Below are 27,993 nucleotides of genomic sequence, written 5' to 3'. Positions count from 1 at the left end.
GGGTAGATAATCTTATACATGTTCATGTATAAATGGATGCATATTCAGTTGTATATTTTATTTTATTTTTTTTTAATTCAGCTATACCTATAAAAAGGAACAGTAATAAATAAATTGAAACTCAAGCATTCAATTGTACTATTAGCTTGCAGGAGTGATCCTGTTTTATAGACTGTCCTGAACAAACTTCACTTTTACTGCAAAGGAAAAAGAAGTGGCAAACCAAGGGAAGCTATTGTTCTATCTCTCAAAATGCAAGAATCTCTTATTTATCAATCTCATGGATGCTCACGTGGTACAGTAAGTCCTTTGGACTTAAAACCTCCATATATTTCCAATGAGTTTGCAGCACAGCAGCTATCCTGTCATCAGAACTGTTGTTTGTGATGAACTATGCACCTAAGGAACAGTATACTATCATAGCATACATACAGTACAATCAAGACTGAATTAGAAAAATACAGGTACAAAATGATTACATTCAAGAAGACAGTACTAGCACAAAAGGGTATTATAGTCATTTAGGTAACTAATATAGGAACTTTATAGAAGCATTTTCTAGATAGAAAAAGTGAGTGATGGGGGAAAGACAGTATTATGGCTGTTTGTGTGGATTTGTTATTGACTGAATTCTCATATATATGATAGTTAAAATGCATAATTTCCACAGAGTGGGTAAAAATTACATATTTTTTTCAGACCATGATTATTTTGGTTTGGGTAGTAAGGTGCAAATACTGTATATTAAAAGAGGCATTAAGTGGTGCCATTTTGTTGCACTTCATTCCAGCTCTGGGCTCAAACACCAAGGAAATCCCATTAGATACACAGGATGAATTGTGCTGATATTATTACCTGAAGAATCACACACCTAGAAAATGCAGTGCAGCTGTTACAATAGCTTTCTTAAAAAAAAACAACAACAAAACAAAACAAAACAAAAAAAACAACAAACAAAAACAACAACAACAGAATTTTCATTTGAATATACCTTTTCCTTTCTTTGGCAATGTCAAAAAACTCACTTGCTATAAGCAAATATATCTCTATTTTGGGGGAAGACAATTTCTTTGTAAAGAACCACACTGATGTCCACCAGTGGAAGAACTATACAGTTTACTGCTTGGATGATATCATCCTTGATGTAACCTCTCTCTTATCTAAAAAAATATATATACTGTTTACTAATAGGATTATCATAAAGCATATTGTGGTTCCCTTAAGTTTAACTTGGAAACATTTGCTGTTAATTTGTTAACTTTTCAAAACAAATTTAGAGGAATCATAGATTTGTTTTTAGATTTGTTTCTACACTATTTGCACACAAGGGCCTACATAAGCCAAACATGATTACCATGTAACAAAGCCTTGATTCAGGAAAAATTCTATTTCATGATGCATGAGTTCTCTAAGATGCATTAACTTCTTATTTGTCTGTCCAGTCAAGAGTTCAGAAGCACACGAAAACACATCTTAACAAATATCCAAGACATGGTGATGCGGTCGCAGTTAAATATACACCTCCAGATGGGAAAAGGCAAACTCACTGTCTAGAGACGGTACATTTTATCTCAGTACCTCTTTGCTGAACAGGTAAGCATGGATGCATTCATCACCTATGAGCTTGATCTTTTTAGACAACATTCTTGATCCTGTAAACTTGACCTCAGGAAAAACCATTGAAGTTTCTAAAGAGGGCTTCGTTAAAGAATGTCATAAATGCACACAATTTATCAAAAAAAAAAAAAAAAAAAAACAGACAAAAAAACAAACAAAAACAAAACAGACTATTAAAATTACAGATGTGATTTGAATCTAAAATGCATGAATTAAGTACTGGTCTACACAGAGGAACAAAGGGTTGCTGGGTAAGGGTGTGAGGGGTATTGCTAGGGGGAGTCTGTGTAGCTCTCACTTAACCTCCATTAACCTCCTCAAGGTTTCATGAACACAGAAAGACCACAAACCCCGCAGATGAACTGCATCCAACCTTATTTTTCCTCACCACTCCAACTGGTAAACTGTAAACAAATGTATGGCCTAGACAGAAGCAAGGAAATGGAATGATTCTGCCAAACATTAGCAAAACAAAGCCAAAAATAAAGAAAACAAAGTTACATTTTTATATAAATACATCTAAAAATTAACACACTGATTACATGTGACCTCTGAGTAGACCATTACTTGGCAATAAAATCTCAAAGGGCCCTATAGGAAACGAGTGGGTAAATTATGACCAAATGCCTTGTCTCCATTAGCTCCCACAGGAACAAAAGTATACGTGGTCTGATTTGTTTATGCATGAAATCTGGAACAAATAATATTTTGTTTCTGTATTGTGTTTTTTTTTTCTTTACAAATTTATTATTTTAATAGACTTGTATAAAACAATTTCATTAAACAAAAAAATGCAACTGGTTTGACAAGCTCCTGATCTTTTATGTTGGTGCTTGTGGCTGGCTTCAGTCAGTTCTGGAGGACAACAAAGACACTACTGGGAGGCTATTTTGTGTGCCCAGTGGAGACAAGGCATTTTATTACCCTCCCCAGAACTTAAACTTCAGCTACAAATTAGTGCAGTGTTTACGTAATAAACAAACAATTAAAAAACAAACAACTATTCCATTGAAATAAGTTGCACACATGGAATTAACCTTTCTAATTGCTACGCAAACTGCAATAAGATCAAGTATTGACAAAAACTGCATTTCACTATTCAAAAAAGTTAACGCTGACTTTAGGACTGTGATGGCATTGAACAAGAAGCTGGTTGAGGGATTTGTGGTGGCAAAGCAGGTCTACATTGAAGGGTTAAGGCTATATTCAAATCACTTTAATGCAACCTTCCCATGACAAGAAGCAGTATTTAAGCTGACCTATTGCCTCATAAATCTGACAAAGACACTGTGAACCTACTACTTAAGGAAAAACAACTCGTCAACTTTAGTTCAGATGCAAGGGAATGCACAAGTCTACTCTTACACATTCAGTCTAACATGATTAATTGTAGCTACCACATACTGTTTTACAGTAGCATCATCTTCACATACATATCAAATACTCAACTGTGATTTCTTTTTAGTTTGAGTACACCACATTAGTGTACCACGGGGAAACACTAAGCAAGTAGGTGGTAAAGGAAGTTGATCCATTGTGATCATTTACCCTGGTTAAAGTCATTTTGGGTTGAAGCTTGAAGGAATGGAAGGGATAAGAGCTTTTCAAATACAGAGGTATTCTACCAGAGGTGGAGGGAACTCTTCAGTAGGCGCATGTGTGAGGTAAAAAGGTAACAGAAAGATGTGTTTGTCTATAAAACCAATGCAGTGTTGGGTTTTTCCCTACCTAAAATGCTATTTTTAGATCACGAGACCTTAAAAATGGCCTCTATCTGATAAAATGGTGCAAGATAAACCCATGACAACCATCTCTATAAGGGAAGCCATGCACTGGGGGACAGCTTGGTTCTTTCACAGGCCCTAACAGAGCACTAAGGGGGTGAGAGGAGTTCAGAAAGGCATCCTCCCTCAAACCAAACGAAGGCTTCAGGGAAAACACTGAGATAGTGAGGCCCAGGGAAGAGGAGAGGGTCTCTTCCTCCACCACGAAACCGAGCTCAAGCAAATTCACCACAAGAGGAAGGTGGAGTCTGTCCAAAGCTTCCTGATCCAAGTCTCCCTTTAGCATGGGGTTACCACTGAGGAAAGTAAAACTCCACTGCCAATGTCCATGTTGTGGCTTCTCATAACAGCAACTGAGATTCACTGATCAGCACAGGAGATGAGGACAGGAGTCTGGGTAAGCTCTTTCTTCTGACTGTCAGCCAAGCCTCTCTGGCCTCTGAAACAGGACAGTAAAGAAGACTTAATAATAGTGTTCACGCTTTTTCAAACAGCCACTGTCTTTTTGAAATTAAAGTATATTGTATAGGGAATCTGCAAAAGGCAGACAATTTGTGATTACTTTCTGAGAAAACAGAGGGCCTCATGCAAAAACTGCTTTTCTTTATCTTAAACCACTCTTATTTTTTCTGTGAGATATGTTTGAGTTTTCCAAGCTAGATTTAGCAAACCACCTTACCTGAACAAACTCTTTGGGAGATCAATCAATCATTATTATCAATCAATATTGATAAAATTTCACAAATTATGTCATTCCCAAAAATGTTATCAAGTAAAAAGAATGTCACAATGAAGAGTTTGAATCCCCGCTGTCAGACATCAATGAGTGATCAAATTACATACTGCAACATTTCAGCAGTGTCAGTAGTCATATGAGGGGAATTGAAAAAATTAGGGGAAAAAAAATGAGACAGCTGTCCACACTGTGACACTGCAGAGCTGTGACTGAATACTGACACTGATACTGTGACAGAAACAAAGAGAAAATGGAATGACATAAACTAAGTGGCCAAGAACAGCTTGCTGAAGCAAGGTGGTTAATGGTGGTGATGGATATGCACTGTCAGGTAGTCCCCTGAACAGAGACCTGAATGAGGGTGCTCAGGTAGCTGCTGTAACTTTCAACTATATAATATAGCACATGTCACTGGGGGTGTTCACGATTCTCTAATTATTTGAGTATTTTTAGGGTCATGATTCAATCTGAACCTATGCGAGACTATCGCAAGTAGTAAAGATCAAAGATCTTGTTTAAAAACACAGGGGTATTTTTCGACAACAGCTTGACTTTATATCCTGGTGGCTTTTTGAACGTCAGGGCTTGGAAAATTCAAACAATATTAATCAAAAATGAAAACTCCAAACAAATCGTATACAAATAAGTAAACCTAATATCTGTGATGCTGTCAAGAGTCACCTCAGGTGTCAGTGAGTTGATCATCGTGCATCCAGGATAAGCGCCTGGAAGCACAGCTGCAGGCTAATGGTAGCCAGCTGTGTGGCTTTTGAACTATTTTTAAATTTAGAATCAAAATCATGACACTTCTAGTTGAAACACCAAAATTCATTCAGGTTGAGGCATTCTGATTCTTAAATCAAGTCCTTAACCAGTTGAAAAGGAAAAACAGACCAACTAAATTTCTATCATACCAACAGGAAAACCTCTGAATACAACAACTTGTCTTAAATCAATCATAAAGCAGAGGCAAAAATAAATCACACAATATTGACTATGACATGTGTTACAACAGTGTTGCATAGAAGCTAGGCTGTGTCTCTACCTGTGAACGTTTTCCATGGCTGCTACCTCAGCGAGGGCTGCCAAGCTGAAGAAGGCAGGTAGCTCTTGTGGTACGGTACTCCTTTCCGCCCCCTCTCCTCTGGGATTACTGTAGCACCCTTTTTCATTGCATAAATTCTGTTGGGGTAATGGCTTCTTATCCTGTTCCTGGTTCAGGTCCTTAGTTTTGTCCTCTGTTACAAAAAAAAGAAACAGAGCATTTGCATTTCTTTTTTCAGATCTTAGTTTTACTTTAACCCATACTACCATAGTCTTCATTATGCCATCAGAAGTAGTACACCAAAATACCAAGTACCAAGTCACATTTTTCAAGGCACAATGTTATGATGATCCCACTGAATGTCACACTAGGTAATTTGTAAAGGCTGCTGCAGTATGCACTATAAGAATAAGGAGAAAAACACAAAATACAGCCTTAGTCCCTATCTAGTGAGCGCTCACTACAAGTTTCCTTAATACAAATACAATAAATGTTCTCAAAATACAGCTCATAAAGGAAGAGTGAACTGGTTGAGTTCAAAATAAAAGAACATGTCTACCAACTGATTACACAAATTCAGTGAGACAAATTATGGAGTAACAGGTTTTGTATTCAGTGCTGCATTTACTTTGCTTTGCTTAAGCACTAACCTGTATAAGATTAATATACTGTATGTTGAATTATGGCTATAATTTTAGAAAATATAGGCAGATCATCACTCACCGTCGACTGGAGACACACTGCCATCAGCTGAGCGCACTAAGTGTGTGATCTTGGTCTTTCTAGCCTTTCTCTTCTGGCTACCAACTAGCATTTCCATACTAGTGGTGCCCTGTATATCTGGGCACATTATGGCAACAGGGGCACATGTTTTGGCTTTTGAAGCTGAATCCAGTATGCCGGGATCACCCTGTACCACTGCTGGGGAGAGAAGGTTCACAACAGACTTCAGTGAGTTGACCCTTACACATAAGCACAGGTTTTATTTATTTGTGCACATTGCGTATTATCATTTAACCTGATGAAAGCATATTATTTGTACAGAGGTCTCAACAGCTAACTATTAATGAATAGTTCTCATGAATATATCCCCTTCTTGATAATTTAAATAGTGCAAGTATAGTACAAAAAAGGAGAGGGTACATACATTTTGGAGACTACACTCTTGGGTAGTTCAGCAATTAACTAAATATTCCAAAAACATGCGCTAAAAACTGTTACGGGACTCTGTTAAAAACTGTCTGTTTGTAAATGCATAAACATCAGCATTCTAGTTCACCTTTGTCCACTGCACCTGGTTTCTCCTTTTTGTGTTTGTGCTTCCTAACAATCTTGTGGAATGAAGTCTTTTTCTGAGATGAAGATGACCCTGATACAGCAAAAAAACAAAGAAAAAAAGAGCATGGAAATGCTATGTTATGGAGTGCAAATGTTTCGGTTTTAGCATAAGACAACATGTCCTGAGAGCCTCAAACGTGAAAAACATGACTACAAACAGGTGAAGAGTGGGCCATGGATGAGATGTGGGGATATTAATGAACAGTCACTGTGTGTATTAAGTGGAAAAATCTTAAATTCTTCTTCTTACCTTTTGAGGCCTTGGAAACTTCCTCTTGGGCAGTGGTGCTATCGGTTTTCTTCTTCTTTGTGACAGCACTCCCCTTCTTATCAAATGTCATTGGGCTATACTGTGGCAGGCTATTAAACTTCCTTTCAAACTCTTCCTCCAGTTTCCCTAGGCTGACAAGTGAAGTTAACATAGTTTACAAGGGGGGTTAACACAGCTGAATATATAATCAACAGCCTAACCTAACGTTAAAAACAAAGCAGAAGTCAAGCTGTCTTGTAAATTGTACATTCCCTTATAGAGATCAGTAACATATCTGAGTCTTGTCCTGCAGGGGAAAATGTGACACATCAAACTTCTTCTTTAATAAACGTAAACTAAAATGAAATGGTCACTCCACAGGATTAAAATGGAATGTGTGTGGTATAGTTTCCATTTCAGTCGTCCATTATGTTTTCTTCACTCAAACTCTTGAATATGATGTATTAACTGAAAAAAAAACCAGGATCCAAAACAAACTGGCCCACTGGAGCCTAAAGGTAGATCAGAGAGCACAGACGACATTGTAGCCACTGGTACATTTCAGGAACAGATTGTGTGCATGAAGATATACAGGAAAACCATTCAACAGTAGTAGGCTTGTTAAGTTATTTTATATAATATTATTATTAAATATTATTTACCTGTAATTAAGGTATTTACACAGGCAGTTGAAAATTGCTCACTCACCCCTTTCTGAATGCCTGTTATGATTTCCAAACTGAAATAACATGTGTGAAGCAGTAGCTGAAGGCTTCAGAGAATTAATAAAAAGGCATTAATTGTATTGTAAATGTATGACATCAGTGAATTATTTCCAGTGAGAAACATGCTTTCTTCACTTGGAAACTATTTTTACAGAGTACAGAGGACTGATAAAGAACTTGATCACATGAGCTTGTAGCAGACTGGAGTGCTTCAAATGTGGATATTGCTGCAAGGAAGCTACAAATTCTAAGATGTGAATGCTTCGCACATATCTTCAAGCCAGCACACAAATCTACACACTTAGCAGTATTTCAAGTGGACACCCAAGATTAGTGTAACCAATTCAATATCTTAACCTTCTGTTAATGAGTTATGGTATTGAATAACAGACAGAAAAGTCTTTTTGCTAAACATTGTGATGTCTCAGTGAAGCTGACCTTTGACTCATCACTTCAATATTTAATTCTACTGAATATTTAACAGTAGTGCATGAATTCTTTGTTTGTGGCCAAAAACATAATTTTTGAGATCAAAGTGACCTTTGACCACCAAAATCTAATCAGTTCATCTTTGAGTCCAAGTGGACATTGGTACCAAATTTGGAGAGGCTGGGATATTGCGTTTAGACGGACACACAGATGGACAGAGGGACAACGAGAAAACACAGTGCCACTGGCCACGGCTGTCGCTGGTACTGAGGCATAAAAACATGAATAAAAAAAGAACCAAAAGGAAGAACAAGCCTGTGAATATTCTCATTCATCCAGGTCATGGTTATCTCAAGGAAATTCAATTGAATGCAACTGGACTTAGTTATTTGTCTTTGAAGACGTTTCACCTCTCATCCAAGAGGCTTCATCAGTTCATGCTCGCTTGACTAGGCTGGGACTAGTCCAGCTGGAGAGGTGAAACGTCTTCAAAGACAAATAACTAAGTCCAGTTGCATTCGATTGAATTTCCTTGAGATTACAAAAGGAAGAATGCTAAAGATAAACGATTCTATCATCACACTGGAAAAAATTATCTGGTAAAATGATGAATTATGTTACAGAGAAAGTCATAAGAGGAGACATGACTGACCCCTGGGAAGATTCATCTTTGGACTTGGACTTTTTCAGCTTCTTGGGGTTAATAGGTCCCATCTGAGAAACAGTCCAGCTGTCATCATTCCAATTCGCATCATGATCAGAAGCACGGAAAGCACCTCTCTTGCCTGCAGTCACATGTACAACAATTCAGACCAACAGGAAAAGATGATTAAACAAGTACTGTGTAGTTAAATCACTGACATAAATGAATCACACATGTAGTAAATTCATTTTCATAAATTGTGTCAATGAATTATGTCAATTATGAATTATGCAGTTAATTCATTGACAAAAATTAGCTACATAGCATACACAGACTTGGGATTATGTAATTATTAATCAGTGTGCTCTTGAACTAAAATGTATACCTCGGTCAATATTGGCTCTCAGTGATGTCAGCATTCCCTCAGAAACAAGGGTTTTATACAAGGCGCCTTTACAGCTCCGCTCTGATTTCCTGGAGCCGCGATTCTCTGTGCTGGACTCACAGGTCCCATCAATCGACCTCTCCTTCACCTTGTCCTCTTCTTTGAGCTTAGCAGATGAGGGGCTGCAGGGGGAGTGATGGGTTTCTGCCATGGTGGCCTGAAGGTCTGTGCTTCTTACATTTGCTTCCTCTGCTTCTGTTTTGGGACTAATGTCAGTCAGCTCTTCCTTCATCTCAGCTTCAGGGGAACTGTACGGTCCACACTGCCCACTTTCGTCTTCCATCTCCTCCTCTTTTTCTTTGACAAAGGTCTTGACTTTGGGCTTACTCTTCTTTTTTGGCACACCAGAGTTTCTACCATTAGGACTGCTCTGAATCTTCTTCTTGGGTTTCTCCTCTGTGTCCTTCCAGGCCCCTTTGGCCACCGCCTCAATTGTACTGAAGACACTGTCCATGTTTGTTTCTGCGTGGTTACACTTCTTGATGATCTTCTTTGCTGAGCAAGGCATCTCATCCTTATCATTTGACTTGGCCATCTCTTTTTTCCTGCTCTTGTTTTTGACACATTTTGCATTTTGGCTGCTGAGTTGTGGGGGAATGGCATCAGTGGAGGTAGAAGTGACAGAGGAGAGCAAAGGTAAGAGGGCTGATGTGTGAGAGGGGGGAGGACAGGCGTCAGTGTCCGCTTTCTCCTCCTTAATCTCCGGCTTGACTGCAGTTTGCTGGAGAGAGGCCTTAGAGGAGCTGTCCTCAGGATGAGACTGGACCGTGTCCATCTTTCCAGCTTCAGACGCTAAGCACATCTTACCAAATGCAGCAAAAAAAATTAATGTTAAACCAAGGAATAGAAAATGACAACAATATATACTCCTATAAAGTACATATCTACTGTTAGTAGATTTTAAATCAATTAGAGATTTCTATTAGTTGAACTGTACATCAATTTCTCAATTTTATCTCTTAATCTTGTGATGACTAAATGCTTTCTTCTGATTGATTACAAAAAAAAACTTTACAGTGTCCAGTTAACAAATCTTTATCTTTTCTACATACAAACACACATAGATTTGCATATTGATCTGTTTATAGCACATCTGTGTCATGTGACACAGAATCAGATTTCTGCCCATGCTTGAAACAAACTTAATTTTTCTGCTCATGAAACAGCTACTTTTTACACTAAGGGTACATATGAGTATATGGATAAAAGGATAAAATTTGTAAGAAGCAAAGGGAGCTGATGTCATCGTTAAGACTTGCCATCACTAAATCTGTTTGCTTTTTTCTTCTTTTCCTACTTTTAGTTCTTTCTCACAATAGGTCCACTCACAAACAAGGCAGCACTCCAATTAAGTAAATCAGAGTTTAATATTCTCATGAGCTATTATATAAAGGTGTAATATGTTACATAAGATGACCAGTGTGCAAGCTGTCTGATGTCTTACCTCAGCAAGCTGGAACAGAGCAGACTGTCTGCATGGTTTTCCTTCAGGTGCCGCAGAGAGAGACAACTGTGAACACACAGCAACACAAACTGTCACCTGTCGGGTTTCTTTAGAAATCACACTGCTTAACTGTTTTGCAGCTGCTATTATTATTTAGCATATTAATATTCTACAGCAAATTGCACATTGTTTTATGTTAATCTAGCAAAGATTAAACCTAGAGTTAGGCATTCATGTCAAACAGGCATAGTTGATATTTTCTGTTTTTTTTGGTTTTTTTTACATCAATTACAAGCGACATTATCAGAACCATGAATGAACTACTTGATATGAGCTAAAATAGCGACACCCGCTGGAAAATGTGGTTGTAACAAATAAAAGTGATATCCTATCCGTCCATTCATCATGTAAAGCTCTATAATCGCTTGACCTCTGCAGGGTCAAAGGTGGCTAGAGCTGAACCCAGCTGGGACTGGGTGAGAGGCTGGGTACAACCAGGACAGGTCACCATTTCATTTCATCACAGCCTGATGCATAGAAAAAAACAACTATTTACGCTCACATTCACACCTATGAACAATTTAGAGTCACCAGTTGACCTGCATTTTCCAGAAGGAAACCCACACAGACACGGGGAGAACATGTAACCCACACAGCAAAGCTGCCGCCAGCAGGCAGGTTCAAAGCGATATTCAGCAAGGTGAAACAACATAATCACCCAACTACAATAAAATAACAAGCTGCAAATAATATCAATAAAGGCTATAAATTACTGCAGTAATTACTATGTCTTGAGTATAAAATCTGTATTTGTGCTTTATTGACTGACAACAAACAAACAATTATGACTGCAATGTAATGTAATACTGTTCCTGAGCAAGGAATCCCTGATGCAGTCCATCTGAATTAACTGTTGTATTTATAATCATCAGCCGTACTTAACAGTGTGTACGTAATTTTTCTGACAAAAGACAACAGAGTATTTTTTTGTATTTCAAAGTCACCTCTGAGCTGTAAATACATCAACACTGTCAGGATTCCTGTCAGGATGAGAAGAACTTTGCAAAATTAAAATGTGATGTCATTAAAGTCCCTCTCGGTGTAATGGGCAAATGGCCCAATACTTTTGTCCATATAATTGTACAGGGTCTAAGGGTGTTTTCACATATAGTAATTTTTAAATGAACTAAACTCAGTCCCCTTAAAGTGGACCAAAACGTAAGCCAACAGAAAAGGGACTCAGCTCTTTTTGCTTTCACACTGTGAGTTAATTTGAAAGAGGAGCCTTTCTGGTCGTCTTGAGTTCTGATGAGGTCTCAATCCTCTTTCTGTTCACACTATAGTGGAACAGAACTCTCTCAGACCTTTATTGCCCTGGATTATGAGTAACTGGAAACTGTCACTTAGAATAAGATGGCAGCTGCTATATTAGCTTTATCCATATTGCTGTGGTGTGTAGTTAGATTAGCCCACAGACATAAAGAAAACCAAAATAGAACTGTCCAGATTTCTTTTCATCAGCCATGTTTCTATTTTGTTGTTTCGAGTGCAGTCATGTGATCATGTGATCTACCAGCAAGCCTAAAGTACTGAAAGTACAGTGGAAAGAAGGAGAAGTGAACCTGGAGTGCTTCTTGTTCACAATCCACAGGTTAAATGAATCACTCCGAGAACCTGAAGTGAACCAAACTGAGACCACCTCCCGGAGTGGTCTCAGTCTGGTTCACTTCAAAGAGGTCTGAGTTCATTTGCTGTGTTGACATATGCGCAAAAAATGCTGACAAATCACTCTGAGTTTGTTTGGATGGCTGAAAGGGACAAAGTGAGAAAACACCCTTAGTGTTTTGTTGTTGTTTTGTCAGCACTGAAAAACATCTATACAGCAGCTTTATTTGTATGTCAGTATTTGTTTTTAATCTGTCTATAGATATGTTCTTAGATAAATTACTCACTTAAGATAGCTAGGAAATCATTCATGAATTAAAATTCAGTACTACCTCAGTCAGTGGGGAAAAGGCAGACTTGACCCTGCTTTCAGTAATGTCAGGCACTCTGTTCGGAATTGTTCCAGACAACATCTGTAGATTGAAATAGGGCAAGCAAAAACAAGTCAGTTCTACTGTAAGTTATAAGTTATAAGTCAGTGTTACCGTTTGTCCAGGTAATCACTATCAATCTTGAGGAAGCAGAGCACAGCTAGCTAGAGGTGTAACTTTCTAATTTAAGGGCACCTTAGGCGCACCCAAAATAGATTTTACGAGTTACCTTTTTTGTCAGCTGCCATACACATTGATCAGTTCCCAACACATCATGTAAATGGTCGTGAACAAGAATAGTGGTTCAGATAAATATTGTTATTCATTTAAATCACAGCTCATTCCACCAAACAAGAAATTGCGATAACCTCCAAGACAAGATTAGCAGAGATGACGCTTTTATAAAAATATTAACTGATTGAAAGCTAGTTGATTGAAAGAAAAAAGCTTAAACTTCTTAAAATTATGGTGCTTTTCTCTTGTCCTACTGATACACTTGTTATGTGTGCAGAAGTATCTTATTGTCACATGTTTTAGTCGATTATTAGATTTCTTGTGATGCCAACTGTATCACACAAAAACACAAAAGCCCCATCGTCAATCCACAGGACCCAAAGGATCCAACATTCCGGTGCTGGTGACCACAAAATACCCTTAGAGGTCCTGTGCACCTTGCCCTGGCCTCCAGGCTGGAGATCCCACCTGGTGGGAGGGTGGAATTGACTTATGCTGGTGCATCCCACAGATTCTCAATCAGGTTGGGATCTGGGGAGTCTGCAGGCCATTGTTGTGGTCCTTGAGACATGCTGGGGGGGGGGGGCTGCTGCTGACAGGAAGAGCCATTGCAGTGAGGGGGGTGGGTATACTAGGTGTCAAAGAACATCTCCATAATTGCCAGAACCCAAGATTTCCTTGCAGAACATTGCATTGTAAACAGATGATCAATTTTATTCATTTCATCTTTCAGTGGTGTTGATGTTGTGGTTGACTGGTGTGTGTATAAGGCAGGTAAAATAAGCATTGAAGACATGACCATTTTTCTCAGTAAATACATTTGTAAAGGTGCTATTGACATGAAATTTTCACCAGATGTCGGTAACAGCCAGTGCAATCCACATATGCAGAAATCAAACCATAGAAGCCCATAAATTAAGTGATGAGTAATAATGTGATATGACACAGGGAAAAAGGCATGGAAAGCCAAGACACCAGCTGAAATCTATCAGTAATTAGAAAGCAATCCTGCCCCTTTCCAGTGCAAATTACATTCAGCTGGTTCAGTTCTAACTGATGGCCTATAAAAAGGTGTCTCATCACCAAGGTGTCACACAAGAAACAACTCATGTTGGGTAAAAGCAAAGAGCTCTCTCTAGACCTTCGCAACCTTAATGTTGCAAAACATACTGATGGCATTGGTTACAGAAGGATTTCTGAACTGCCAAATGTCTCAGTGAGCACTGTTGGGGCCATAATATGGGAATGGAAAGGACATCATTTCACCATAAACTGGTTTGATTTCTTTGCATGTGCGGATTGCTTGGGTTGTTATCGACATCTGGTGAAAATGTCATGCCAGTAACACCTTTAGAAATACATTTACTCAGAAAAATGGTGATGTGTTCAATATTTTACCCGCTGTATATACATTGACGCCAACTGTGTATATATAAAGCTGCTACTTGGTGGCACGGCAGGAGCATGCAGCAGTCACTCCAGACATTAAAATGGTGCTATTTTTGTCTTGTGACCAACTTTCTCTAGGCACATTGGTGCCAAAAGAATTGGTGTTCATGTCTAGAACCGCCAGACAATAATACACTGCAGAAATCATGCGAAAACCACCCTGCATGATGATCTGCTAGAGAGCCAGAGCCCCACCCCCACCTAGGACACTCAGACCACATCTTTAGCGCATGTTCAGGGATGCTGCAACCAATCCAATCCACTTGGAAGAATATACTGCCTCAAGGACAGCAGGGGCCAAACTGTCCCGGCCCTTCGGAGAAGTGAAACGTGCATAAGCCCAGCGCATCCACAGCCACTTTGAGGACAGAGGCGACACTCAGTGCAAGTGACCTCACCAACTAGAGGACAACTCCACCTGCCTGTGACAGTGATGCCTCCTTTCTGGATGTGCTGAACCACTTCTATGCATGGTTTGAGGAACAGAGCCAAACAATGGCAAGGAAAGACATCCCTCCTACAACTGACCAGGTGCTCTGCCTGACCACTGCTGATCTGAGGAAAATTCTGTAGTGTTATGTATGTAGTGTTAACCCACAGAAAGCTGCTGGTCCAGACATATTCCTGGCAAAGCGCTCAGAGAATGTGCAGACCAGCTACCAGATGTCACTGACATTTTGAACATTTCCCTGAGCAATGCCATCGTTCCTACGTGCTTCCAGTCAACTATTATCGTCCCCGTGCCAAACAAGTCTCCAGTGTCCTACCTCAATGACTAAGGCCCCTTGCACTTACAAGCATCATCATGAAGTGCTTCGAGAGACTCGCCAAGAGGCACATCAAGACCCTGCTACTGCCCTTACTGGACCCCCCTGTAATTTGCGTATCATCCCAGCCATTCCCCAGATGATGCCATTGCCACCACCCTCCACTTTGCTGTTACCCACCTGGACAATAAAGACACATACGTACTTATGCTGTTCATGGACTTCAGCTCAGCCTTCAACACAATCATCCCAAAACATCTGATAGGCAAGCTGAGCCTGCTGCTCTGCAACTGGATCCTGGACCTCCTGACAGGGAGACCTCAGATGGTCCAGATCAAGAGCAGTATCTCCAGCACCACCACACTGAGGGCTGTGTGCTCAGTCCACTGCTGTTCACTCTGCAGACCACGACTGCACAACGCACAGTTCGAACCACATTATCAAGTTTGCTGATGATACAACCATGGTGGGTCTCATCAGAAACAACGATGAGTCACCATATAGAGAGGAGGTGAAACAACTAACAGCCTGGTGCAGAGCCAACAACATCACAGACATTTACACCATACAGTGCATTCGAAAAGCAATCAGCATTGTAGATGACCACCACCACACACCGAAATAATTTCTTTCCCCAAGCCATCAGACTCCTAAATTCCCAGGGACAGGACCGACATAGTCATACACATACATACATATACACATACACATACACTCCACACAAACACACACCCAAAAATAGTCTCGTGGATGAGACAGAGGAAGCATGCAGAGTATGGACAGAGGTGTAGATGTAGTATACAGACTTTCCAAGGACATTTGTAAAGGGTGCTGCAGCACTTTTCTTGATGAAAAAAATAATCAAAATAAACAGAACAATGTTTAAAACTTGAGACGTCTCAATTTCTCTCTTTCGCGTGCGAGGAAGGTGGGAGAAGTACATGGCACGGTCTCTCACATGCACACAGACATGCACAGCATGCATGTGCAGGATGTTCATAAAATCCAGTCATATACTGACAAAATGTTCTATGGAAAATGAATCTTAGGTTAATAGTTGCTAAAAGGCACATGTCTGCACATTTTCTTTTATAATTTTTTAAAAATTTTTTATCAGGCCTTCAGGGACACTGGTGCAACCAGTAACCACTTCACAGATTTTTGGGCACACACTGAAACGGTTGCGCCCTGAAACCATGTATAAGGGAGTAAGTGTAAGGAAGTTATCACTACAATGACGCATGATTCCAGTGGGTAATTTCCAGTGAGAAGCTTCTATTGAGGTTTCCAAATGTCAGTCATCATATCTAATGACAAAAAAGAAAAAAAAATTATCTCAATTTGAATAATGTGGCTCATTGAATTAAATGGGGCCCTAAGCTAAAATAATAGATGGGCTAATATGATTGTATTTTGTAAGTTTTTACTACAATATTGTAACAGCCATGTTATACTAATAGCAGCAACTTTTTTTAAAAGAATGGGGCAGTGTGTATTATTTGTGCTTGGGCAGTGTGTGGTTGAGAAAAAAGAGAGTGAGTCATAAGCTGATGTTCAATCACTGCTGGTAATTTATGGAACAGACAAACACAGACCTCAATATATCCATGTTGTAAACAACCATTAACTGCTGGTATTAGTGAGGTTTGGCCAAATGTCTGGCTTGTCATACAGTGAGGAAAGTGCAAGAGAAAAAAGAAAAAGCAGCAAGTTGTCAGGAATAAAAACATCCCCTCTGCTCACTTCGACTCTGGTCTGGAGCAGGAAAGGCTAACAGCAGACGTGCATTTTTTGTAGATAATGTATTACTCCAGCTGCCTCTCTATCCAACATTGCTCTTGCTTTTCTCTTCATGTCGTCACATTTCTCGATATGTTTCAGTAATGCGTATGCATTGACATTTCATGCAATTTATTCTATAGCCTAAAGCTGCCCCCTCTTTCTGAAATTCTACATGTAATGCAGTAAAATGTATTCAAGAGCACATTTTAGCTGACCTACTTTTTACTTTATCTTACTACCTACTTGACTGAGTAATACTGAGCAACAGTATTTGTCTTGAGTACAAGTTCCATCCCTGTCACTGGCAACTACAATATACCATTTGCAGTGCAAGGTAATACACTGTTTGTAAATGTGATGTACATACTGCAGGCCTTATGAGACACTGCACATATCATCTAGTGAGACCACATCAGTGACCCACTTGAGACAGACAATACAACCTCAAGTATCTGGTCTAATATATAAAGAGAATGAGGAGAGAGAAAGAGTCTCAGAACAAACCTCTTCCTCATGCCCTGGAAAGGAGCTCTCTTCGCTGGCTGCGTCAGGTAAACTAGGTTTAGTGCTGGAAGGGATCTAGACAAGTAAACAATACTGGTATTAGTCTGTATGGTTCATTAACAAAAACAAACTAAAAAATCATAAGCACGATGCAGGAAACACAAAAAAATGTCTTTGAGGCCACCTATTGGAAAGCTGGTGCATTACAAGAATGCACACACAGTGACCTACCTCTCTATTTGTGAGTGCATGTTCCCCAGCTAACAGCAGCATGCTAAGGCCTCCCATCTTTGTAGGGTCTGAAAAAGAATGACAGCAGTTACAAACACAATCCTTCATTTTGTCATTTTGTCATGTTGTCACTAATCTAGCAAAGGTTTATTATACTAACCTGCCATGGCAAAGTTTAACTGTGGCATGCTGTCAGTTTTGGGCACTTTTTTGGCAGTGGTGGAATCCTTGGTTGAGTTGGAAGAGAAGGACCAAACTTTTTTGCGGGGATTGCTGACTGGCTGACAGGAAGGGTTCTTAACAGGTTTGCTGGTGGTAGGACACCACTTGTAGCCAGGGTTCGCCTTCATAAAGGCATCCTTGTACTGAAAGAACATCCAGAATCAATTTGGTTATGAGCAACATCTTTAAGCTCCGCGTTTAAATCATCAAATCCAAATAAAATGATTTCTCAATATTTCTCCATAAACACTGATGAAAAAAAAGACAAATCAAAGTTACAATCTAGGGGAAAAAAAGATCTTTCATTACTATTTATTATATTACATTATATTCATTACATTCATTCATTATATTATTTGCATTTGCAGAGATGGGGCTTTCAGGGCTTGACTCGTTTCAGTGAACCAGATAGACACACACACACACACGACGAAAGACAATCAGTTGGAGAAAGAAGTGAATCAGAGAAAAGTACCTTTACATGGCATGTGCTAAAAAAAAAAAAGTAGACGGCAAAAACAAAGCCTACAATAGTTGGCAGTCTGCACTAGCAGTCTGCAGTAGAAGTACCACTGTAGGAAGCTACGCTAAAATAAACAGCTTTGGTTCAGGGCAACAGCAAAACACATTTTAGCCACCTAAAAGAAGGCCCACTTCAAAAGAAAAAAACACTAGGAGTTTAATTGTACAATGTATTACTCTTTCTAAAGCCACCAAAGTTTTTAAATTTTCTTCACCCACATGTTAAAAGTAAATTTCTGCCCCACTAATATATCATAACCTAACATGACACCGTGCATCATGTGATGTTGCTGAGTCATAAAACTTTTGATTTGAAACTAATGTTTCAAAATGGAAGCTTTAAGATTTAAGTGAGCAAGCTTTAAAGTTAACATGTGCATATTAATACTGTCTGGCTATTTATTTACAGCCACCAACCGTCTCGTGAGGACGCGGTAAGCAGTCCTGTGGCCCTAATGATGTTACCTTTCAAGACGGTTAGAGATCACACAAGAATTCTGACAGAAATTGTTAAGAGATTGAACTGGTAAATAACTGACAAAGCAGAGCGCAAATGAAGTTCTAATAATCATTTGTGTGTAAGAGTGTGTTTATAGTGTTAATGTCTTGGCTTTCCATTTTTTTGTTTCGCGTTGCCTAACCCAGCCTAGTCGGTATAATCCTATGCTTGACCAATGGACTCATGTCTCTCTGCCTGATGCCTTTGAACAGAACTTTTTCCTATTGGAAATGGCAAGTAAATAAACGAAAGTCTTTTTAGGCATATTACTATACTACCTTAAACAGTGATCAGTCCTTCATTTACCTCAGAGGTATCAGGCCTCTGTTTGAAGCAGGCTCATATTACAGACAGGCCTTTATTTTAATTCCCTCTGTCTGTTAAGTATATCTGGTCATATTTAATGACAAAGTTTCTTTTTTTTCTACTCTTCTTCTGTTTGCAGTTACGGCATAATGCTCTCAACACACACTCTGCAAGTACTATATCAGTTCAAAATTAAAAACCCTTATAGTGTTTCAGTGAATAAAGTGACTGCATTTCTTCACAAGGCTTTTGTCATTAAATGCTTGTAGGAACGTGCTTAAAAATTCAGCAACTTGCACAATTTAATTACAGTATTACTTATTAACTACGGCCATCTTGGGGCACTTGCACCTTAATACAAAATTATTTGGCTGCTATATTAATATACATATACTCTACTCTAGATGAGTAATACAGAACAACAAAGTGTAAAAAAAAAAAAAAATCATGTTCACATTGTTAAATTGATTAACTTAATGCAATGCAACTGTACATTACACTTAACTGGAATGCACATTACATAACAGGTACCCAAAGTTCACCCACCCTCCTCATTTTCTCCTGGTCTGCATTTAGTGCTGGCCTTTATTTGTTTGTTGTTATTTGACTGTTAGAGAGAGGTGGACATCCCAGCTAAACAGGACTACCATTCAGCTCTTCTCTTTCTACTGCTTTGGCTTTTCTTTGCTATTATATAATGTCAGTTGAAATAGCTCTTTAACTCAAAGTCATATTTCATTTGTTATAACACCAACAAAGTTGCAGCGGCTCTTTAAAGAACTGAAAGTAATTTATCAAATTGACAAGTCACTTTAACACTACTGTAATAGAGTTAGTAATAAAGCGCAAAGGTCTGAGAGCAGACTCACCTCCTTAGCCATGTCAGTGTATTTCTGCTTCTCTTTGGGCTCCAGCACAGCCCACCAGTCAGCCAGGATCTTGGTGGCTCCACGGTTGTCCAGGCGAGGGTGTTCCTGCCGCACAAGGGAACGGTGGCGTTTGCAAAAGAGGAGGAAGGCATTCATTGGCCGCCGTGCCCGCTGTTCGTTTGAGTCCTCCTCCACTTCCTCTGTGGTGCTGCCACACTGCACCTGCGACCCCTGTTCCTGACCACACAGCACTGGTTCCTGTAACAAGTTCACAAATCTTACATGTTTTCTGCCCCATTAATGTGATAATTAAATGACATGTCAAGCCATAAGACACACTCACCTTCTCCAGCTCCTCTTCGTCCTCTTCTTCTTCCTCCTCAGAGAAATCCAGAGCCTTTTTGGAAAGAAGAGGGTGCCACTGCAGGCATTTCCGTTTGGGACGTTTGCCAGTGACCTCCCCGGCAACAGGTGGCTCCTTACCCCTTCCTCCGCCCTTCATGGCACTATCGTACCTAAAAAATAAATTTAAAAAAACGCGTATGTTGGTCAAATCACAAGACCATGTCTACCAAAATATAAGCAGTGAAGCTTTTTGACAAAGCTTATAGTTAGGGCTGGCCTAGGCTAGCCCCCTGCTATAGGCTTAGACTGCCGGGGATCTCCCACGATGCACTGAGCTCTCTCTTGCTCTCCCTCTCCTTCTGCACACATTCATGTCCCATTAATGCATATTACTAACTCAACGTCTTCCCTGGAGTCCTTGTGCTTTCTCAACTTGCAGGTTCCCATGGATCATGGTTGGACCTCCTGCTGCGGTCCTACTCGAAACCTACTGCGATTACTATTGTTTAGTCATAATGTATTTTAATTCTATTACCATTATTATTATTGTTACTACTATTGTTATCATAATAACCATAGTACCTTCAGTATACTTTATCATTATCATTATCTACAGTTCCAATACTTCTGGTATTATTGCAGTTGCTACACTTCTCTGCTTGTGTGCTCCTTCTCTCACCCCCGATCCCGATCTCTCTCACTCTCCATCTCTCCCTCTCTCTCTCTCTCTCTCTCTCTCTCTCTCAACTCAACCGGTCAAGGCAGATGGCCACCCATCTTGAGCCGGGGTCTGCTCCGAGGTTTCTGCCTTCTAAAAGGCAGTTTTTCCTCACAGCTGTTGCCAAGTGCTTGCTCAAGGGGGAAGTTGGGTTCTCTATATTACAATTTAATTAAAGAGTTTGGTCTAGACCTGCTCTAATTGGAAAGTGTCATGAGATAACTTTTGTTGCGAATTGGCGCTATATAAATAAATTGAATTGGATCATGCTGGCAAACAGAGCAAATATAGCTAAAATGTTAAAAGAACAGGTAAAAAAGATTGCTACATGATAGACCTCATGATGGAAATAGCAAAGGAGTGAGCCATCTCCCTTACTTCTCATCTCTCATCACTTTCCCAACCAAGTCAGTTTAAAAAAACATTAATATTGAACTCTGAAAATAGGTAAGGAATCTGATTAAATATTTATGTTTTTGGTGAAAATGAAATTTTGCTGTGACTATTAAAGACCTCCATTTTTAACCTTTTCCAATCCCCACTGTTGGCAGGCTCTGACTGGCTGCTGTCTGGTGATTTTTCCACATAGTTGAGATATTTGTAATTTTTTTTTTCATTACGGATATTGCCTCCATTTACAATAGGTCATGAGTGATGAACTACTGTATGATACATAGGTGACAAATATGTACAGAATCTCCTATTTCAGTATTGTTTACTTTGCCTGAAGATGGTATACACACACACACACACACACACACAGGTGAAAGTTGAAAGAAAATCTGATGTGATTTGACTTGCTTCTTCAGCCACCCATCACTCATGGCAAAGAATAACAGGAAACCACTCAAGTTCGGTTAAAGGGTTTTCTAAAGTTGCATTGTATATATGTATATAGTATAAATGTTTTAATTTTCATTGTAAATTACTTATTGTTTTAATATAATGTGCATACGGTGCTTATAAGAACTAACATCCTCTTGGATGTTTTCCCCTTTCATTGCTTTTATAAATGGAACCAAGGTCAATAATGTACAAAAAAATCTAATGTCAATTAATTTAAAATATTTAAGATAAAGATGCACCTTTGGCTGCGCAAAAGTGCAACTTCACTCTATTTTTCTTTGCAAACCTGCTCAAGCTCTGGTAGGTTGTACGGGGATCCGACATGGACAGCCCTTTTCCAGTCCAGCCACAGATTCTCCATTGAGGTCTGGGCTTTGACTCGGCCATTCCCCTTGTTGTCTTTAAACCATTTCTGTGTAGCTTTCACCGAATGCTTCAGGTCATTGTCGAAAATAAATTCTCTCCCAAGCAGTAGTTCTCTTTCAGACTAATCAGACTGTCCTCCAGGATTACGCTATATTTTCCAAGTGTTTCAGGGACTGCTTCCGAGAAGCATCCCAGCAGCGTGATGTTGCCATCACCATGCTTCAAGATGGTGATGGTGTGTTTGCAATGATGGACAGAGTTTGGTATTTGCCAAACATAGCATCTAATCTGATGGCCAAAAGGCTCCATTTTGGTCTCATCAGACCAAAGAATCTTCTTCCAGTTTGAGTCTACCACATGACCCTAGGTGATCTCTAGTCAAGATTTAGTATGAGGTTTCTTCAATAGTGGCTTTCTCCCATAAAGCTTTGAATAGTGGACAACCTGGGCAACAGTTGTTGTATGCAGAGTCTCTCCCATCTCAACGGCTGAAGCTTTTAACTCCTTCAGAGTAGTCATAGGTGTCTTGGTGACCTCCCTCACTAGTCTCCTTCTTGCATGGTCATTCAGTTTATGAGGACAGCCTGCTCTAGGTAGACTTACAATACAATTCAATTCAGTTTATTTATATAGAACCAATTCACAACAAAAGTTATCTTAAAGTTATTGATGTTCAATTAGAGCAGGTCTAGACCAAACTCTTTAATTAAACTGTAATACAGAGAACCCAACATGTGCCATTTTCCTTCCATTTTTTAATGATGGAATTAACTGAATTCAGGGGATGTTCAGTGACTTGGAATTTTTTTTTCCATCCATCCCCTGACTTAAACTTTTCAATAACCTTTCCTTTGAGTTTCTTGGAGTGTTTGTTTGTCTTCATGGTGTGATTGTAGCCACGAGTATGACTAAACAGTGACTGGACCTTCCAGACACAGGTGTTTTTATGCTAAAATCACTTGAGACACATTCACTGCACTCAGGTGATCTCCATTTCACTAACTGTGAGACTACCAGCACCAACTGGCTGGATCTCTGCTGAATTAGGTCAGTCACGGGTGTGAATACTTATGCAACCACTTATTTTACACTGTAGATTTTCAATTAATTCACATTACTTCGTAGTAATTTGACAACTTGACAATAAATAAGGTTTTTTTTTGCAAATATTTTGTCAAAAAAAACAAATTATATTGACTATGATTCCATCATTTATAAAAGCAATAAAAGGGGAAAATATCCAAGGGCGTGAACACTTTTTATAGGCTGTATATGTGCACATTATTATTAAAATAACCCATTCAGGTCGACACGCAGACCAAGAATACTATTATACCAGCAATAATTGATAATATTAAATAAAAACCTGTTTTTTTAATGAAATTTCATTTTATATAATCTTGGATATAAAGGTTCATGCACACCTTCAGTTTCTTGTGTGTTGGAGGAAATATCCATGGACAAGAGAGGAGAGAACTCCCACACACTGTCCTTTAACTTGCAAAAAAAAAAACCTTTCTTTTATTTCTTTGTCTTTCTTTTTTACATTTTACATAATTTTAAATTTAAAGACCAACACAGTACTGTGACAACTCTCTAATATATTCACAAATACCCAGTTTCATAAGATGGCAAATACTGTGAATTGACCTACAGTGATGCAGTCACTGACTTCCAGCTGCTGTTTTATAAATTTTTTTATAAAAGTTTTTTTTTATAAATTATAAACATCAAAATTAGAGCTGATCCCCTTTCACAAACAAATTTAAGTATTATAATACTGGACTTGATTTCAAGCAAAAGCTCTGTTTAAAGCTCTGAACTAAAGTTTCTGTCTATATTTGGTTGAACATGAGCGAGGGAGCAAATGAAGAAGCCAAATTATCCCCCCACTGACCATCATTTCATTAGCCTTAATTTACTATGCTAATTTTCTCCCTTAACTTGCCTTGGAGGATCCCCCTACTGTGCGACCCATGAGTAACATGAAACAGGGCTGAAAGGATGGTCATTTATAGCTGGTGGACTTCGTAATGACTTAGATATTAAATAAGATACCACCCACTATCTTATCAATGTTAGAGAACAGCACTGATCAAACCAGAGCTGGCGAATGTTGGAACAATGGGAAAACAAGATGGGTTTTAATGAGTTGAAGGGAAATTGAATTCAGAAGGTGTAGGTTTGTGTTTTTCAGTTCATTAAGAAAAATTTGAGTAATAATATTCCTCACCGGGATTGCAAAAAATCCATTACATTCAAGAACAATTTCTAATTCTTTTTTATGCCAGCCTTATTTTCCTATACACTTGAGTGTTCGTATGAAGCAGCTACATGAGGAGCACTTGCAGTCATCAGGACTTGGGACATTGTTAGCCATTTGCTTGAGGATCACTTTGAAATATTTTCAAGTAAAATGGTTCAAGAATATGCAGCCAGGAACGCGGAGAGCTGAAAAGAACAGACACTGGATGCAGTTTGGATGAATCTCCAACATGTCAATAACATAACACACAAACAATATCGCCCACTAATATCTTAAACTGTGAAAGAGCAAATGTTCCACCCTTACAAAAATCAGTTCAATTACTGTACCTTCATCGTTTTTTTTTTTCCCTCAACATGTTCACATTTTTTTCTGGATGTCTACTAAACATGACACAAATGAAATTAGCAACCAAAGAATGAATGATTTCATGACTGTATTCTTCTGGACATCATCCAGACTAGACGTAGTGTTTGTATTTATGAATGTCGAGTGGAAATCAGGGATACTTACTGGAGAAAAAACTATGGAAATGCTGTATGAGTGATGAAGATGAATCTGCCACAGCCTTTGTCATGCAATGACGATGACCTATAAAAATACAAGACACTGCTCTCAGTCATGCGTTATATCTCTGCAACAATTTTCCGAAAACATGAGCTCGGATGCAGGAAAAATGTGCGCAAAGCAACTTTAATAAGGCATTAGTGAGTGACACTGCATACCAAAAGACCCCATCAGCTTTCAAGTACGGTGGGACATTTTGTATGATCTGATTACCGATCACTTCAATCGTGCAGCCGATCCGCCCTTGTGGCCAAAACCAAAACACGTAGGCCAAACCCGGCGACCACTGGATGCATTTCATACAGCGTTATACAGCCTAAATTAAGCAGGCATCGTGGCAGTGAGTATTATGCTGCGCAGAGGTTTAGTTGTGCTCTCAGGTAAAACTGCTGATGCCCGATCGGACTGTCTGTCTAGGGAGTGAAGTCTTGAGCTACTGTATCGGGCTTCGCACGCACAATAACAGCACAAAATTGATGAGCTATGCGAATAAGCGAACTATTCTCCTACCTAATATGCTCCCACCTCTACGCAAACATTTTCATCTCCGTGCAAAATGTCGATGTGAGCTCTGACAAGACAGACAAGCCGAATGAGAGTCCATCTTGCTTTGGTTTGGAGAAAACCCAAGTACAGTACAGTAGTGGGCATATTTCACTCCTGTCAAACTCGACAGTGTCGTCGAAATGTCTCCCACTCCAAGGAAAAAACGTCCACAATGATTAATTAAACTGGGGATTTTCTGTCCAGGCACGTGCATCTATGGGCAATGATCTGCTGGGCAGTAGCTCCATTTTCTAGCAATGTTACTAGGAATAAAAGTAGCTAGTTAGCGTGCTAGCTCTACAGCCTGCTAACTGGACGTGTCACGGTTTTAACACACCACGGTTCCCAAAACAGTATAAGCTTCTTGTAGAGCTGCTAACAAAACACAAAACCTGAACTGTGATCACAATACTTGGTTTTGCTGTTCAAACTGTTCGTTTACATACAACGCAGGTTTGTGGCTATGTAGTTGATGCGGATAGGAAGAGAAGCGGGGGGGAAGTCGTACTACCTCACTGAGAAACAGTTGCTTTACCATGTATTTTACACGGCGATTTCAAACAGGAGTGAAGAAATAAATAAAAACTGCACAACAGCAGTGGCAACTGTGTAATGCCTGTAACTCTGAATACCAATCAAGTATCGATGGGATGCAAAGAGACTCAAAGAGAAAAGCCAGCAAGCGGACATCATGTCCAGAGAAGCGATAATAACAAATTTTCAGAGTGACTGACTGAGAGGTTGAGAAAATAGCGACCGGGTTTGAACGGAATACCAAATCACAAGTTCTCTGCCATGAACGTCTCTTTAATGTCTCAACATACCTCTAATATCCTGCTCAGGTACCGGGGGGCCCCACTCATCATTGGTGCCGTCCACCTTTTTAACTTATTGACACATCATAACAATTCAGCACTGGCTGTACTAAATACAGCTGCATCAAGTCTATCCGAATATGACACGAGGAAACCGGAAGCGAAGCGATTTGTCACCAAAATAAAAACGTGTGCACACTAAGCCGGGAAGCCATCGTCTTTATTTTATTTTTTTTATTTTATTTGTTTGTTTTTGGAAACTTGAACAAATCATATGAGTATAACTACTAGACAGCAAATATTTGTACAAGTCTGACAAATTTTTCGGTGTAAATCAGTGTTGTTTAATACTGATGTGATGAATATTATACATTAATTAAAATATGTGGTATGTGATGTGCATCTAAATAATGCTTTGTCTCAGTCTCATACAAGCATTTAAAAACAAAATTAGTTTTAATTGAAGATAGAATAATATACCAAATAAAACTAAGATAAAATAAAAGAACATATTAAGGGTTTCACAAAGCATGTAGCAACTATGAAAACAATATCATGGTGTGATTATAGTAAGATAAACTTTGAAAGACCAAAAATTGCTACTGAACCCTGGTACCACTTTTTCCTCCACGTTCAGACTACACTAAACATGATAGAAGCAGAAACCAGTAGTTTGATGCCTGAAGAATACTACCTACCTTGCCTTGTATTAATATTCATATTGTACTATATCAACCACTCTACTTAGATTTGGATCATTTGCAACAAATATGCAATTACTAAAACCAAAATGTGATGCTCTTAGGGCCCCCGTATTATAATAATGGTGCTCTGCCAGTAAAAATGAGCATTCAGGTAATATTAAACAAAAATATTTGCATGAAATATTTTCTGCACCCAGCATCTATTCGAGACAATGCTTTTATTTTTCATAGGTAAACCGGAAGTCGTCTTTCTTATTCTGTACAACTTGATAATGTACAGAAACGCAGCACCTTCGCTAGATGATGAATGTTACTCTCGGTAAAGGCGACACGTTAAACGAACTCAACCCACAAAAATAACACCATAATGCGTTGGTCTTGACAGAAATACAGACTTGTTCAGTCATATAACATAATAAAAATCACTTTCGTTTTCCTCGAGGTAGAAGAAAATTCTCCTCTCAGCTAACGTTATATCCCTCCCCTCCCCCGGTTTGCAAAGTGCTCATACCCTGAATGGCCTGTGCTTGCTAACAACATCCCTGACTTAACTTTATCTCTTCGCATTGTATGATTGTCAAAGGTCACCGAAAAGATGCAGGGTACACCAGAAAACCCAGATAATGACTTACTAAATGCTGGCTACAATCTATCTCAGTTGACTTACTACTTGTTATAAGCTTCCTGGGTGTTCGTGCGCGTGATAACGTTAACTGACAAAAATGTAATACAAATGTGTACCGGTGGTTCAGCAGTACATACCAGTCAGCAGCAACGCATTAAGCGATCAGCTAGTTGCCCAAATCTTCTTTAAAAGCTTTAGCTGTGAAATTATCAACAGTTAAGCAGCATACTGTACACATTGAAAATATCCACCTCGTCATGTAATGCTGTATGTGAGTGGACGCTCCTTTTGATGGACAGTTGGATCTTACCAATGAGA

At 39.1% G+C, this 27,993-nt stretch overlaps 1 protein-coding gene across 5 annotated transcripts; it reads right to left on the bottom strand.

Moving 5' to 3' along the window:
* Positions 1 to 12: 12 nt before the first annotated feature.
* LOC124070684 (HMG box transcription factor BBX) lies at positions 13 to 27,959 on the bottom strand. Of its 5 annotated transcripts, none has more exons than XM_046410800.1 (16): positions 27,813 to 27,959; positions 24,932 to 25,009; positions 20,221 to 20,392; positions 19,878 to 20,135; positions 17,620 to 17,824; positions 17,460 to 17,527; positions 17,229 to 17,303; positions 12,454 to 12,534; positions 10,457 to 10,522; positions 8,953 to 9,814; positions 8,577 to 8,709; positions 6,771 to 6,922; positions 6,462 to 6,551; positions 5,906 to 6,103; positions 5,183 to 5,375; positions 13 to 3,840 (listed from the first exon to the last, which is right to left on the bottom strand). In XM_046410800.1, exons 3-16 carry the CDS (start codon positions 20,377 to 20,379, stop codon positions 3,762 to 3,764), a joined length of 2,619 nt encoding a protein of 872 aa, XP_046266756.1. In that variant the 5' UTR covers positions 20,380 to 20,392; positions 24,932 to 25,009; positions 27,813 to 27,959; the 3' UTR covers positions 13 to 3,761. The 5 variants fall into 5 exon arrangements, with proteins under 5 accessions (XP_046266756.1, XP_046266755.1, XP_046266758.1 ...); XM_046410799.1 differs by lacking the exon at positions 27,813 to 27,959 and adding an exon at positions 26,356 to 27,517; XM_046410802.1 differs by lacking the exon at positions 27,813 to 27,959 and adding an exon at positions 26,356 to 27,516 and having other exon boundaries at positions 5,906 to 6,100.
* Between the last annotated feature and the right edge of the window lie 34 nt (positions 27,960 to 27,993).

The sequence above is a fragment of the Scatophagus argus genome, chromosome 14, assembly GCF_020382885.2.
Source record: "Scatophagus argus isolate fScaArg1 chromosome 14, fScaArg1.pri, whole genome shotgun sequence".
Classification (NCBI taxonomy): domain Eukaryota; kingdom Metazoa; phylum Chordata; class Actinopteri; family Scatophagidae; genus Scatophagus; species Scatophagus argus.
The sequence above is the reverse complement of the archived record's forward strand: the minus strand, read 5'-3'. Positions and strand labels throughout refer to the sequence as shown.

Bases quoted from the DNA above. Each gene is read 5' to 3' on its own strand.
- LOC124070684 (XM_046410800.1), bottom strand. From the start codon at position 20,379: ATGAAGGGCGGAGGAAGGGGTAAGGAGCCACCTGTTGCCGGGGAGGTC. The intron at 6,104-6,461 runs GTGAACTAGAAT...TTCTCTCCCCAG, and splicing joins ACCAGGTGCAGTGGACAAAG to CAGTGGTACAGGGTGATCCC. The intron at 3,841-5,182 runs GTAGAGACACAG...GTCCTGTTTCAG, and splicing joins GCCATGGAAAACGTTCACAG to AGGCCAGAGAGGCTTGGCTG.